General features: G+C 42.5%; 1 protein-coding gene across 1 annotated transcript in view; it reads left to right on the top strand.

Moving 5' to 3' along the window:
* Window positions 1–16,657, top strand: part of CATSPERB (catsper channel auxiliary subunit beta) — a 102,642-nt gene that overhangs the window by 20,179 nt on the left and 65,806 nt on the right. Inside the window, exons 6-10 of the mRNA XM_077820007.1 lie at window positions 2,671–2,820; window positions 6,533–6,625; window positions 7,595–7,713; window positions 10,546–10,578; window positions 11,169–11,235. Of these exons, the coding sequence (XP_077676133.1) occupies window positions 2,671–2,820; window positions 6,533–6,625; window positions 7,595–7,713; window positions 10,546–10,578; window positions 11,169–11,235 (462 nt within the window). The remainder of the gene's footprint in view (window positions 1–2,670; window positions 2,821–6,532; window positions 6,626–7,594; window positions 7,714–10,545; window positions 10,579–11,168; window positions 11,236–16,657) is intronic.

The following is a 16,657-nucleotide window of genomic DNA, read 5'->3' as shown; positions in this document are numbered from 1 at the left end:
CAGAGGTGCCTTCTCCGGCTTCATGGTCCGGGAGCCCGCCTTGGGAGGGTATTGGCTCCAGGGTGAGAAACAGTTCCTGGCTGTCGGGGAGAACGGTTTCTCTGCTTGCCTGTTGTGCGCTCTCCTCCTCCTCATCATCATCTTCCTCATCCCCAAAATCATCATCCCTGTTGCGTGAGACTCCCCCCTTGCAGGTGTCCATGGACAGGGGTGGGGTAGTGGTAGGGACATAGAAGCGGCATGTCTGGGGCTCTGACCCGGAGCGGCCGTTTGCCTCTTTGGTGTTTTGGTAGACTTTCGTGAGCTCCTTAATTTTCACACGGCACTGCTGCGGGTCCCTGTTTATAGCCTCTGTCCATCATGCCCTTGGAGAGTTTTTTTTCAAATATATTGGCATTTCGTCTTTTGGAACAGAGTTCTGATAGCACAGATTCGTCTCCCCATACAGTGATCAGATCCAGTACCTCCTGTTTGGTCCATGCTGGAGCTCTTTTGTGATTCTGGGACTGCATGGTCACCTCTGCTGATGAGCTCGCCACGCTGGCCAAACAGAAAATGAAATTCAAAAGTTCCCAGTGCTTTTCCTGTGTACCTGGCTAGTGCATCTGAGTTGAAAGTGCTGTCCAGAGCGGTCACAATGGAACCTAGGTTAGCTCCCAGAGGCCAATACCATTGAATTGCATCCATACTACCCCAAATTCAACCCAGCGATGTAGATTTCAGCGCTAATCCCCTCATCGGGGAGGAGTACAGAAATTGATTTTTAAGAGCCCTTTAAGTCGACAAAAATGGCTTCATCGTGTGGACGGGTGCAGGGTTAAATCGATCTAACACTGCTAAATTTGACCTAAACTTGTGTAGACCCAGGCCAAGTGGGGATATGACAGAGGTCTATAAAATCGTGAGTGGTATAGAGAAAGTAAATAAGGAAGTGTTATTTACTCCTTCTCATAATACAAGAACAGGAGGCCACCAAATGAAATTAATAGGTAGCAGGTTTAAAAGAAACACAAGGAAGTATTTTTTCACGCAACGTACTGTCAGCCTCTGGAACTCCTTGCCAGAGGGTGTTGTGAAGGCCAGTGCTATAACATGGTTCAAAAGGAAGCTAGATAGATTCATGGAAAATAGGTCCATCAATGGCTATTAGCCAAAATGGGCAGGAATGGTGTCCCTAGCCTCTGTTTGCCAGAAGCTGGGATTGGGTGACAGGGCATTGATCACTTGATGATAACCGTCTGTTCATTCCCTTTGGGGCACCTGCCATTGGCCACTGTCAGAGGACAGGATACTGGGCTTGATGGACCTTTGGTCTGACCCAGTATGGCCATTCTTATGTCCTTATTGGAAGGAAGTCTGGAGAGACTGGAGCTGAAGAAGGGCGAGAAACTGAGGAGGAGTCAGAAGGGGAGACTAGAACGGACTGAGAGAGAAGATGGGGAGACAAGCTTTTGGGAGGGGAGGGTGGGACTGGTTGGGCAAGGAAACTAAGAATGGTAGTTGGAGGAAGGAGACTGGGAGCCACTGAGGGAAACAGGAGGGGAGGCTGGGACCCATTTGGCTGGGGTAGGGGTATACTGAGGTTGGACAAGAAGCTGGGGGAAGGGAAGGCTGGGAGTAGGAATCAGTGAGGGAGGAAGAGGGATAGAGTTCTGAGAAGGAGCTGGGATGTGGGGAGAGAAATGGGATTGGCTAGATGGAGACTGAGATGAGGAGCGACAGATTGGATGAAGAACCCCGGGATGGAGACTAGAACTGAGAGTCTGTGTAGGGGTGGGGAGACAGATTGGATGAGGAGTCAGGAGGGAATAACTGGGCCTGGCTGGGCAAGAAAGCTGTGGGGACAAGGAATTGGGGTAAGAAGAGGGAGAACTGGGACTGGCTGGGAAAGGAGACTGGAAGCGGGTGTGGAAAAAATAGTATGTGAGCATTCAATTAAAGACTGTCAATGCATAGAGGGGGCTGAAATAAGGTTGCACTGGTATTTCCTAACTCTTGAGTGCTTGACTTTGCAATCTCAATGTTCTTTTAACATTGTTTTGTGTGCATAATTTTATTTTAAGCAGCAGGATATGCATTCTTCACTAAGCTGCATGCAAGTGCTTTTTGCCATTGCACTTTTTTTCATGTGAGTAACATATTTCATATTTCAGTGGCATCCTTCATTTTAGACCTGGTCTACACCTAAAACACCTAAAAATTTTCACACCCTTGAGTGACCTAGTTAAGCCGAACCTAAGCCACAGTGTAGACTCTGGTAGGTCAATGAATGAATTCTTCCATCAACCTGCCTACCGCCTCTCATAGGGGTGGATTTACTCTAGTGATGGGGAAAATCCATTGTCACTGTGACAGGTTTAAAACAAACACAAGTGTCTATGCTAACAAATGTCTATGCTACAGCAGCCCAGCTGCAGTGCCGGAGCTGTACCACTGTAGCGTCTGTAGTGTAGGCAAGCCCTTACATGTGCACTTGTCCACATGCACATTCTTTCTCTATTGCACTCCAAATGTGAAGGCACTTGAGGTTCATTTTTTACTTAGCCTCTTATAACGAATTATATTTGTCTTCTGTTTATCGATGAAATATAAAGGTGGTAAGGATGGTTAAATAAACATGCAGTGTATGCTTTGGCATATTTTAAACATCTAGACTTTTTTCTTCTGCAGAGCCTCTTCTTCAATGGAGTCTTGGCAAACTAATGCACTCTACTGAAATTAATGCTCTAATACCCAATGTAATAAATATCACAGTGTCAAAATGCCCCTGTGCTAATGATGTGGCAGTAATTGCTCTTATATGCAACGAAACAGTACATGGTAAGTTGTGTATCTGTGTGTTTGAATATATTCACCATAAATCTGTAGACCAGTGCAAGGCAATGTACATTGGATTGAACAGTGTGTACTATTCACATACTGTCCCGGGTTCTGAAATAAATAGAACCTTTTCCATTACCTTGTGTAAACTTCTGTACCCTTCCTTCCAAAATTAGACAGATCAGTGACATTGTCTGGCCCAGTGTGCAATCACAGCCAAAAGATGAAAAAAGAAACTTTCAGAAAATACTATGTTTCCATTATGCAAATCAATGATACCTCTTCACTTTGACTGTTGAGCTTAGGGTGCATTCCTTCATTTCAAAAAAGAAAAGCAGAAAGAGAAGAGGTCTGGAAAAAAGCAACTGAAATTGAGACATTTAGAGAGATTAAAAGGCCAGCACTGTTTAGAGGAGAAAGAAGAAAAAAGGAAATAGGATTGTCACCTGACTTAATGAATGGTATAGAAAAGTCTTAATTGGGCACTTCTATTTTGCTCATTCCCAGAAGAGGGCACTCTGACATGCTTTTTTATGCAACACATAAATAACTTGTGGGTCTCAGTGCCTCAGATTTCCGGTTGTAAAAACAATCTGAGGCACTGAGGAGTGATGTAACTTGACCACAATCGTTTAGCAAATTGATGGTAAAGTTGGAAACAAAACCAAAGTTGTCCCCCAGTCCAGTATCCTGTCTAAAGTATCATGCTTCCAGATATATGCTGTTCATCATTTGGGTTCAGGAAAATAATCCCAATAGGGCAGTGTTGCACACTTAGTTGAATTATGAAGGTTTTAAACCTTCCCCTGAAGAAGCCAGCAATGAAACCTGTGCTGGAGGATGGACCATTGGTTGATTTTTAGTATGGCCTTCTATTATTAGATGTCTTTTGGTCCTGATAAACTTGATCACATTTAGAAAATCACTCTTATACTCTGTTGTACAGTATAGTGAAATTGGCTTTAATATCTCAGACAGACTAGGAGAGAGGTGCAAATAAAAGTTAGCACTGCCATCTAATGGTAGATGTAGGAAATGCTGAAAAGTAAAAACCAGTACAAACTTGCTTAACAGTAATCTTGTAAAACAAAAACCAAAGAAAAGATAGAGCTATTCAGTAACTTACTATTGTTTAGCTATATGTGTTGGAAAAAGCAGCAGAGTTTATGGGTAATCTGGTCTGTCACACCATCATGGGAAGACCTACCAAACCAACTGATGATCCATTTTAGAGCTGGGTACGCTGATTTTAATATTTATATAGCACCATTGGTATCAAAGGCTTTATAGACATGTAAAATGATTAATTCACAGACCCAAAGATTTTAGAATCCAAGTGAACAAAATAGAGGTAGGACAGGAGGGAAGGAAAGCAACAGAAAAGCAAAATGATAGAGCAATTTTTCAAATTTTCTTCGCTCACTTCTTGTGATGAGTGTTCTGAGCCTGATGAGTTATCCCTGAGCCTGCATGTTCTGAGCCTCACAAGTCATCTGAGATCATTATCTGTGAGTCCTAAGGGTCCAGCCAATCCACAAGCCAGGTTTAACTAGATGACAGCAAGGCAGCTATTGAGGCTGCTAATGAAAGCAGCCACTCCAGTCTGCTCAACATCACTCCACTGAATGCACCCGCATGTTCTCTGCGTATATAAAATCTCCCCACTGTATTTTCCACTGCAAGCATCCGATGAAGTGAGCTGTAGCTCACGAAAGCTTATGGTCAAATAAGTTTGTTAATCTCTAAGGTGCCACAAGCACTCCTTTTCTTTTTACCTTGTTGGGGACACTCCCAGCTGCCTGGTAGTTCTGACAGAGGGCTCCTGCTCCAGTAACAGCCGGCTGCCTGCCTGTCCTGACACTTCTTAGCAATTCCCTCATATGCGTCTCTTTAATACATATTGGCCTGAATCCTGAAGTTACTACTCGCTTTTTACTCACTCAAATCAAACTCCTTTTGGCATGCACAGGAGTTTTGACTGAGTAGAGACTTCAAGATTCAGTCCATTGTGCTCAAACCATAGTATAGAGTAGATGATGGGATTATGAAGAGAGGTCTGAGAGCAGGGACGAGTGAAAGCCTTGCTGAAATAAATACATTTTGAGTAGGGATTTGGAGGAAGGTGAATTTTCAAGGCATACTAGATCAGGGAATCTGTTTCAGACATAGGAAGAAGCATGAAAACAGGTAGTCTCACAAGTGGTAAGAGATGAGAGGTGGTTTTGCACGTGCTTGTCTGCATATATTCCAGTGTTGGTTATCAAGATGAATTTTTTTGCTCAGCAGTCTTCTGGGGCCACACTTGCACCCTGTGTGTCGTCGTGCCTCCAACCAAGGGCATAAAGAATTGATCCACCCCTCTGTTCCTTCTCACCACCTGTGGCTACAAGTCAGTCAGAACTTGCAGTGTCCGAGCCTTTTTTGAGTTGTGTGGCCTTTTTCTGTATATGTGAATAGTCCTAGGTAGTCTGATAGTTAGCACATACTTAGTGATTAGGATAGTGTTTTTTCTTTTTTTTATAGCATTTCCTTTCATCTCTTTGTGAAGAAATGTTTTATTTTGCTTGGGGGAGGTACTTTCAGCACTGAGTTCAGTCACTTTGTCTGATCATAAATCCCAGGCTTTAAGAATTGCCCTTTGTATAAGGCCATAATGCCTTTAAACTATGGGCATCCTAGATGCCATTGTGTCTAAGGGAAGGGCACATCATGTGTCAGCTGTAAGTTATGTTCAAAGACAACCAAAGGGCCAGGGAAGCTCAGATAAAACTTTTTCTGATGGAGAGATTGATGCATCCTTCCTCTGATCATGGATCCTGGGTTTCCAGGAACAGAAACATCTGAGCACTCTCATCTGAAAGTGCTCCTGCTGCCTTTTCCACTTGTGTCTCTGATGTTCCTGTGCTGAAGGACTTGTCCTCTTCCTCTGGTAAAACATTGGATGGCAGTGGGAAGAAAGAGCTTTTAGGGAAAAAGGACAGATCTCCTTCTCTGGGTCCTTCTACTTCATGTTTTGCTAAAGGAGGAAATGGGAACAGGGGATGGGGGTGGGGAAATTGGAATCATGTTTGGCTAAGGGCAGGAATGGGAACAGGGACACAGGTGTAAGGCTCTGTGGTGTCAGAGGTGGGAAGGGGGACACTAAGGAAGGAAACTGGAATCATGCTTGCTGGAAGTTCACCCCAATAAACATCGAATTGTTTGCACCTTTGGACTTCGGGTATTGTTGCTCTCTGTTCATGCAAGAAGGACCAGGGAAGTAAGTGGGTGAAAGAATAAGCCCCCTAACACTATGGTTTCCCAATCACAGTATGAAAACACGTAAAACTTGGTAGTTTCAACTGAACTTTACTTTTGATTTTGGGGTTTAAGACCCAAAATTCAAGTTAAAAGCTCTGAAAAGTAGTTCAAAACCAAAGACAATGGAGTTTCAAACACCTTTGGATATCTGTAGCCAGATCCCGGAGTCCTTACTCAGTTCTCATTCACTCAAAAGTTACAAAGAAGTTTCTGTATTGAAATGATCAATAGAAGACCACATTTCCAAGACTGCAGTGAAGAGTATAGAATTTGGCCTCATATGATTGTACCAGAAGATACTTTTACAAAACAAGTCTGACGTTAACTGTGAAAAATCTGCTTTTAGATTGTCTGGTTTCCTTTCATTGGTACATCAATCTTGATTTTTTTTTATTTTTTTTTTTTTTTGTAGGAATTTATTTAGGAGTTACCAATTCTGGATTTATATCTCGAGATACAGAGTGGTTCAATATGACAGACAGTCTGTGTAGTCTCCTAGACGATGGTAATTCCTTCTTGTTCTTAATAATTTAACAAGCGCAGTGTTCTTGGTTGCTTGGGTGGTACATTCATGACACTGTCATGTGAGAGACTCAAGTCTGCACTTAGACTTGTTGACAGAACCACACTGGTGGGATGCCCTGACCCATTTCAACCCACATTTGCTCCCCTTGAGGTCAGTAGAGATCATCTTGAATTACATCAGAATATACCACCATGTGTATATAATTGTCAATAATAAAACTAAAAAACTTAAGAAATAATAATAAAACCAAAATTTATAAATATATAGCAGGCATGCATAGAGAAGGAAGGCCTGCTTAAATCAGTGGCAAGTGGTAGAACCTAATTTGAAACAGTCTTGGTTCCCTTCTTGACTACATTCTCAATCCAGACAAGAGAAAAGGTCAGTATCACAGGTAATGCTTTGAACCCTGTCAGAGAGAAGAAAAGGACATTACAGAGTTGCCACAGTTGTCCCTCCTGGCTAACTGGAGTGGAAAGTGTGCTCTGGAAAGGGCCATCTCCCAGTCCTTTGTGAGATCTGAAGTACTGGGTGAGTGCTGAGCTGAACTAGGAAACTCTTAAAGAGTTCATGCTATAACCTGCAAGGCAAAAGGAATCCTCAGTTCCTATGGGAAGAAAGATACGTTTTTTGGAAGCTATTCTGAAGCAGCAAAAACACAACCCTACTTCCACACTACCTATCCTTTTGGTCTTATTTTCAGGTTCAGGCTGGCCAGCTAAATAGCATTAGTGTCAAATTCTAAAACCTACATGATTTGTAAAAATGTCTCATTATTTTATATGCTGAATCCAGAAAGGAACCAAGCACTTGTAATGATACCCACAAATGTTCTGAATGGCTAAATGATTCTTTGGCTTGCGTGTAGACTATACTCATGACAGGTGTGAATGCACAAAGCAAACGAAGCAGTGATTATTCATAATGCTGTTTTTTCTCTTCCATAAGACTGTGCTGGCCTTTCACTTGTGAATATAGTCTTAACGAATAATCATTTAATAATCCTCACTACACTGGGCCTTTTTATCAGTCAAGATCTACGCTATCCATCTGGAAGGATTGTAAATGTATGTGAGTTTTCTTTTACATTAAGTAACTTTTTAAGCCATATTTGCAAAGTTTAAGACAAATAAGTTTGCACAATTATGCACAGTTATTTATGGAGAAGTCCTCATGGAAATATAGGTAAGGAAGATTTTAACTTGTGTGACTAGCAGGATTATGTTTTTCTCAGCCTTTTAACATGAGATTAGGAAATTAGGAATAAAGGAAGATGCAGGATTGTTAAAATTCAGAATAAGGAAATTCAACTGTCCCATAGCATAACAGTTAATTTGTAGAGTAATCTTATTGTAAAAATGTTTTGTGAGAAATGTAGAACATTTAGTCATGCTCCTTTTAACTATTTATTAGATTAATAAACTTTAACACCAGAAGAGATCTTTTGGGTCATCTAATTTAAACTATCCATACAAGAAGTTCCTTTACTCTTAGTCTGAAGCCAGGGTTTTCAATGGACTTGCCAACTTGTATGTTCTGAAACCGACATATGGATGGGTTGACCAGAGTTGCTTTGCCACCACAGCAAAAGGATTGGATCCTCCTTTGCAAATCATTGGCTGTGCCACAAGTACCGTTCATTTGATCAGCGCTAGTAGTAAGTGGAAGGTTGGTTGATCACTTAGAACTTGACGCTGCAAGATGCTGAGCCTTCTGGTCTTCATCCAGCAAAGCACTTAAGCACATGCTTAACTTTAAGCATGTGAATAGTTCCGCTGAAGTGAAAGATATTAATCCTTACTTGCAGGCTCAATCCTTTTAGTCACACACATATATTCTCTATAAGCAACTTGTTTCATTATGTCCCTAACTGCTTACAGTGGACCAAATTCTGAAATGTGTTTTTAACTCCACGCTGTGACACTTTCTCAGGGTGCCCAGGACTGAGAGTCACCTTGTTACCCCCCACCCCTGCCTCAGCGAGAGAGACGTGCTTGTGCTGAATTGGTTGTCTGCTCCCTGACACCACCAGTCTGTTAGCTACTCAAACAGTCTCCTTAGAGCTCTACCAGCCCTCACTTTGCCTTGCAGGTAACAAAAGGTAGACCCCAGCTCCTCAGTTCCTCTAAAAGCAACCCCTGCAGTGTTCAGCCCCGTCACTGGATACTTTCAGAAATTATCAGGTTCGCTGTCACCAAAGGGAACTATATACAGTACACATCAGCTTGTTTGATTTACCTAACACTTTGCTTAATAACACACCACTGAAATGTATTTTTATAATAAAAACAAGACTAAGTTTATTCACAAAGAGCAGAGATTCAAAGACTCAAATGAGTAGAGAGTAAGAATATTGGAAACAGAAGTATAAGATGCTTCTTAGAGTCTAAACTTAACTTTAACAAGCTCAAATCCTTGTCTGAAGTAGGTTCTCACCTAAAACAATTTCCCAGCACCACCACCCAGCATGGCTGGGATCCACTTTTTATGAATACAAAATGTGCTGTCCTTTTTGCTCCCTCAGTGATGGATAAAAAGCTGTTGTCCCTTTCCCCCAGATGTAGACCAGTAAACCTTTGAAGTGTATTCTTTTGAAATGCATCCCCAGATAAAATACTTCTCCATTGTTCATTTTCCTGGGTGCTCCTTTCCTGTTGACTTCACAGGTCTCTGATGATTTGGAATGTATACATAGCTTCACCATATGTGTTTGCCTGATCATGCTTAATTTACATCAGAGACAGGGATAGGTGAATAGGCATGCTTTTTCCGGCAGAAAACCCATTTGTTAACTCTGCCTTGTTACAGACTTTACAATATATTTTCAGTATGTATACATAACTCCTTATACAGTGTCAGTACATACATTTCACAATGATATTAATGACAAGTGTGTCACTGGCTTTTATTTAATACCTTAAACAACACTATTTATGGATAAATACCATGGAAGCAGTGTGTTAGGTGTAGTGAGTGCATCAGGCTTGATAGGAGTTACCGTTACAGAGCACCGAACCCTTTGTCAGTAGGCATTGTGGGTTCTGAGGGTCACACTCACTCACTCACTAAATGATAATTTTGCCTGAGTAAGGATTTATGGATTAAGATTTAAGGATTTGACCTGATGTGATTACTAATTTACCTTGTTTAAAGCTCAAAGTACGTGTCACTAGCCAAATTTTGCCCTTATTTACACCTGAGCAAATCAATAGAGATTTGTGTGAGTGTAGCTGCAAACAGAATTTGGCTCCATGTACTTCTATATACTTACAAAATGAAGCTATGAGAATAAAATTAGACTGATTTGTAACTGAAATATTTATATAATTAAAAACTCCTAATTACAAGTTGTCAAAACAAATCCTATTAACTTTTAAATAATTTGTAATGTACATGTTTCTACAACTTATTGCAGACTGGATAGCCAGTGATTTTCAATCAGTTTATATTGGAGAGAGGCCTAAATCAAAACCCTGGATTCAAATGTCCCAACAACTTGAGGAAATTAAAGACCAAATTGGGATCTGAACTCTGGAGCTCAGACCCATCTGTCATTTCTGTTAATCATGAACATATTTAATAATAACTGATAGGAAAAGCATTTGTTGATTGTTAAGGACTGGCTGGAGAATTTGAATATGCTTAATATTATTGTTCATGAATTGTCAAGAAATGCCCTCCTCTATTGATTATTTTAATATGTATATTACATTCAAAAAACTATGCTCAAAGAACATTATTAAGGTTGCAAAGTCAAGCATTCAGCATTTAGTAAATACCAAAATTAAGGCTGTGTGTGCAACCTTAATTTCATCCCCTGGTGCACATGCATTATGATGATCTTTAATTACATGATCACATACTAGTATTACTAATTTTTTGCTTTCTTTTTTCCCTAGTTCACCAAACCGAACTTCTGTGGCTTTGAAAGGGTGAGAATCTTGGAAAAGCAGTTTTCTTAATTTTCTGTTTGTTTTCCGTGTTTACAGTATAAGATCACTTTACTCCAATGAATTAATATTTTTAAAAAATCACAGAAATATTTTTAATTTCTGGGGTAGAACACCACAATTGCCTAACAGTTCACAAAATCATTTTAAGTTAGGCCAGCCTACTAAGAATAATACAGCAGAGGGAATTGTAGGCATGCACAATTTACTTTCTCAGATTTGAACTTGGCTGTGGACACTGAGTAGCATTATCATGGGATCTTTTAATAACTACCACTTATCAAGACTTTGGTTTCATATGTTTGAAAAATTACACCTCCAACAGCTTTATGTTCAGGCCTTGCTTATTCCTGACTTGGAGATTCAGGAAGTGGCTGTATTCTCCAACTCCTTTTTCCATCAACCTGTATTTATTCTTATCTACATTATTGATCAAGCCCAACCCTCCTTGCACCTTCCAGTGTCTTTGCAGGATTCTTTAATGCAAACTAAGCTATTATTTATGTACAGAAAAATTATATCACAAAGGGATGCAATTATTTTAATTATGTATTTCCCTCTGTTTCTCATAGGATGATTATTTCAGAGCAAACGTATGGTATAATGTGCAATGTCTAGCTAACAAAGAGAGCTATGAAGGTGAGAAGTTCAGATGTGAAAATTTTTAAATCTATGAAATGGGAGAAAAGGAAAAAATAGTAAAGCCTAGTTAGGAACTGAGTTGTGTTCGGGTTAATCACTTAACCTGGGGTTTTCACAGGAGCCAAAGGGAGTTAGGCATCCATATCCCACTGAATTTCCATGGCATTTGGGCACCAAACTCCCTTAGGATCTTCTGAAAATCCCAGCCTTAACTATAAAGTGTCTTTAGTTTAGGGGCTGATCCCCCCCAACCATTCTCCCACAAGTTATCCACCCATGAAAAACGCTATAAAACAGTAGAAGTGCTGTGGTTCTTCTTTGAGTGGTGTCCCTGTGGATACTCCACTTTAAGTGCACTTGTGTCTGCACCTTTGATGGGAGATTTTTGATAACAGTGCCTGTTCTGCCCGTGCATGTGCTCACACGTCCTTGTGCCACATACCAAGGCTGCATGGGCAAACCGTCCTCAATTCCTTCTCAACCACCTGCATCCAGAGATGGAGTCTAGTATGTGCCTGTTTGTTGGAATGTTTCTTTTCTTTTCTTTTCTTTTTTTCTTAAAATATGTACATGTGCATGCGTGCACACACACGCACTTTTGTTTTGTTTTTCTTTTTCCCCTATTGAGGGGTTTGAACAACTTTTTCTTTTGTTGGTGATGCTGGGCTCCCTGGGATGTAAAAGGCCCCTCTCTTGTCGACAAGCAATCCCTGTTAGTGACAGGCATTCCCACTGCATTCATTGTTTGGGAGAGTCTCACATTCCCAGCAAGTGTAAAATCTGCTTTTTTAAGGGAAGATGCTGTAAAAACAGGGAAATTAAGTAGAGATTATTAATAATGGAGCATGCCTTAAGACTGGCTTTGGACCCAAGTACAAAAAACCCCCTGTACAGGGATCCTCTGTCTGTCAGTGCCCCGTCGTCATTGAGATCACAGTGATCGAGAGCTTCCAAGGGGAACACAGCAACAAAACCCCAGTCTCCAACACTCTCTGTAAGGGACCGGGGCTAGACAGTCTGGCCTAGCAGTCACAGCTGGGCTGGAGTCCACAAGTGTCAGGGACTGTAGTCAGTGAGCATGAGTCACAGGAATTGCTAAAGCTGGGTTCATTAGGCAAGAATCTGTGTCAAAGTGAGGTTAGGATCAGAGACCGGAGATCAGAGGTAATACCAGGCAAGAGTCAGGGTCAGAGTCGGGCTGAAATCAGAGGCTGGAGTTCAGGAAACAATGTGAGGTCCAGAGTCGTAGCAGGCCCAAAAGCTGTGGTGTTGCCCAGACAACTTCCTGGGGCATTCTCCAGAATTAAATAGGATGATTGGCCAATCAGAGGGCCGCAAGGTACTGTCACTCTGGCTCCCTTGGGAGGTACTTCCTGTGGCAACTATTCTCCACAGTGCTTCCTGGGGTCCTGGTGGCCCTGTGGGAACATCAGCCATCACTGGCTCTACAGACCAGGGTTTTAGCCCCCGCATCCTAATGCTCTCCTTGATTACAGTACTGATTACCACACTGCCAGTACTTAGAGCTTCCCACTCCAAGTATAAGGAAGGGGATAAGAGGAGCAAAACAATGGAGAGTTCATCATTAAAGAAGATCCGGTCCCCAGAGACCTCAGGCCCCAAGAGGAGTGCTAGTGAAGCTCCGAGTATTAAGCATGTTAAGTCTTCAGCTAAGTCCCATACTTCTTTGGTTAAGGGCTTGGTATCAAAGACTACTACTAACAAGAGACTGAATCTTCAACCTCCTTAGTGCCGCCATTAGTGCCTCACACAGCGGCCTCTGCAATGTCATTGGTGCCAGTACCAAGTTCTGTTCTGCTGCAGGAATTCTGGTAGCTGAAAGACCTTATGGTACCAGATGAGCCTGAGTCTCCTCTTCTTGCAAGCTCTGGATGCCTCTCAGTATTGAAATTGGCCGGGTCACTGACTGCTCATGTTTCTGGGAGACCTACATCTTGGACTATCCATGAGGAGGAGTTGTCACGTTCGATACAATCTGTGGAGGAGCATTCTGACTCAGACTGTGTACTTCCTGCCCTCTGGGGAAGACCTGAGAGAGAAAACAAAGGAAATCAGCTGTTGCCACCAGCTAATTAAACGTTCATAAACCTCTTAGGACACAAAATCCAATCCTGTTCTTAAAAAAGGTAAATTTTATTAAAAACAAAAAGAAAGAAAATACATTGAGAACTCAGGCTATTGCTAGATATAAAAAACCCACTTACAAAAATTCAGCATCAAGAATGACCTTCTTGAGGACCAGCTTAAAGGTTACAAGCAAAACAAAAGCATTTTGGGTTAGCACTGAGGAGTCCACAAGCCATAAAGAAATAAACCTAACTGTGTCTTCCTAGACATTTCCTGATCTACTTACATATCTGGGGGTTTCAAGTGAGTAGTTTCTAGGTATGATTCAGATGATTTTTCATACCTGTCCCCAAGCTTCTTACACCATAGTTGCATTCCCTTCTCTCTGGGAGAACAACAGAGACAGACAGACAAAGGGGAAGTTTTTTCCCTGTTTTAAAAAGTTCTAGCCTTCCCATTGGCTCTTTTTTGGTCAGGTGCCCACTCCCTTTCTTTTACCTATGCAGGGAGACTTTTTAACCTTTTATAGGTAAAGCAAGTTGTCATAAATATAAAGGGAAGGGTAAACCCCTTTGAAAGCCCTCCTGGCCAGGGGAAAGCTCCTCTCACCTGTAAAGGGTTAAGAAGCTAAAGGTAACCTCGCTGGCACCTGACCAAAATGACCAATGAGGAGACAAGATACTTTCAAAAGCTGGGAGGAGGGAGAGAAACAAAGGGTCTGTGTCTGTCTGTATGCTGTGCTTGGCCAGGGATAGACCAGGAATGGAGTCTTAGAACTTTTAGTAAGTAATCTAGCTAGGTATGTGTTAGATTATGATTTCTTTAAATGGCTGAGAAAAGAATTGTGCTGAATAGAATAACTATTTCTGTCTGTGTATCTCTTTTGTAACTTAAGGTTTTGCCTAGAGGGGTTCTCTATGTTTTTTAATCTAATTACCCTGTAAGATATCTACCATCCTGATTTTACAGGGGGGATTTCTTTATTTCTATTTACTTCTATTTTCTATTAAAAGTTTTCTTGTAAAAAACTGAATGCTTTTTCATTGTTCTCAGATCCAAGGGTTTGGGTCTGTGGTCACCTATGCAAATTGGTGAGGCTTTTTATCCAACATTTCCCAGGAAAGGGGGGGTGCAAGTGTTGGGAGGATTGTTCATTGTTCTTAAGATCCAAGGGTCTGGGTCTGTAGTCACCTAGGCAAATTGGTGAGGCTTTTTACCAAACCTTGTCCAGGAAGTGGGGTGCAGGGTTTTGGGAAGTATTTTGGGGGGAAAGATGCGTCCAAACAGCTCTTCCCCAGTAACCAGTATTAGTTTGGTGGTGGTAGCGGCCATTCCAAGGACCACGGGTGGAATACTTTGTACCTTGGGGAAGTTTTGACCTAAGCTGGTAAAGATAAGCTTAGGAGGTTTTTCATGCAGGTCCCCACATCTGTACCCTAGAGTTCAGAGTGGGGGAGGAACCTTGACACAAGTAAAGAACAACTACAGTAACTCCTCACTTAAAGTTGTCCCGGTTAACATTGTTTTGTTGTTACGTTGCTGATCAATTACAGAACATGCTTGTTTAAAGTTGTGCAATGCTCCCTTATAACATTGTTTGGCAGCTCCCTGCTTTATCCACTGATTGCAGGAAGAGCAGCCCATTGGAGCTACTGGTGGGGGCTTGGAACTAGGGTGGACCGGCAGCCTCCCGCTCCCCTAAATTCCCTGTGTGGCAGCCGCCCCAGGCTATCAATTGCTGGGAAGTTCAGCTGTCCCTCCCCACACTGCCATGTGCTGCTCCTGCCCTCTGCCTTGGAGCTGCTCCCGGGAGCCTCCTGCTTGGTGTGCAGGGTGGGCGCCCCGCTTACCCCATCTCTGTAGAGCAGGGAGGACACGACAGGGCTCAGGACAGGATCAACATGCTGATCTAATTAAAAAGGCAATGTACTTAGAGTGGCGTCAGCATACTTAAAGGGGCAATGCGCATCTCTCTCTCTCACACACAGGGTGTGTGTCTCTGTGTCTGTCTGCCATGTTGTCTCCCCTCCCTCCATTCCTGCTGCCTTGTAGAGTGTGAGGCTACATTAACAACGTGTTTCAGAGTAACAGCCGTGTTAGTCTGTATTCGCAAAAAGAAAAGGAGTACTTGTGGCACCTTAGAGACTAACCAATTTATTTGAGCATGAGCTTTCGTGAGTTACAGCTCACTTAGAATCATAGAATATCAGGGTTGGAAGGAACCTCAGGAGGTCATCTAGTCCAACCCCCTGCTCAAAAGCAGGACCCATCCCCAATTAAATCATCCCAGCCAGGGCTTTGTCAAGCCTGACCTTAAAAACTTCTAAGGAAGGAGATTCCACCACCTCCCTAGGCAACGCATTCCAGTGTTTCACCACACTCCTAGTGAAAAAGTTTTTCCTAATATCCAACCTAAACCTCCCCCACTGCAACTTGAGACCATTACTCCTTGTCCTGTCCTCTTCCACCACTGAGAATAGTCTAGAACCATCCTCTCTGGAACCACCTCTCAGGTAGTTGAAAGCAGCTATCAAATCCCCCCTCATTCTTCTCTTCCGCAGACTAAACAATCCCAGTTCCCTCAGCCTCTCCTCATAAGTCATGTGTTCCAGACGCCTAATCATTTTTGTTGCCCTTCGCTGGACTCTTTCCAATTTATCCACATCCTTCTTGTAGTGTGGGGCCCAAAACTGGACACAGTACTCCAGATGAGGCCTCACCAATGTCGAACAGAGGGGGACGATCATGTCCCTCGATCTGCTCGCTATGTCCCTACTTATACATCCCAAAATGCCATTGGCCTTCTTGGCAACAAGGGCACACTGCTGACTCATATCCAGCTTCTCGTCCACTGTCACCCCTAGGTCCTTTTCCGCAGAACTGCTGCCTAGCCATTCGGTCCCTAGTCTGTAGCTGTGCATTGGGTTCTTCCGTCCTAAGTGCAGGACCCTGCACTTATCCTTATTGAACCTCATCAGATTTCTTTTGGCCCAATCCTCCAATTTGTCTAGGTCCCTCTGTATCCTATCCCTGCCCTCCAGCGTATCTTCCACTCCTCCCAGTTTAGTATCATCTGCAAATTTGGTGAGAGTGCAATCCACACGATCCTCCAGATCATTTATGAAGATATTGAACAAAACCAGCCCCAGGACCGACCCCTGGGGCACTCCACTTGACACCGGCTGCCAACTAGACATGGAGCCATTGATCATTACCCGTTGAGCCCGACAATCTAGCCAACTTTCTACCCACCTTATAGTGCATTCATCCAGCCCGTACTTCTTTAACTTGCTGACAAGAATACTGTGGGAGACAGTATACACTTCATCGG

This window comes from Eretmochelys imbricata, chromosome 6 (assembly GCF_965152235.1).
Source record: "Eretmochelys imbricata isolate rEreImb1 chromosome 6, rEreImb1.hap1, whole genome shotgun sequence".
Classification (NCBI taxonomy): Eukaryota; Metazoa; Chordata; order Testudines; family Cheloniidae; genus Eretmochelys; species Eretmochelys imbricata.
Note: the sequence above shows the minus strand (reverse complement) of the source record. Positions and strands in the feature narration are given on the sequence as shown.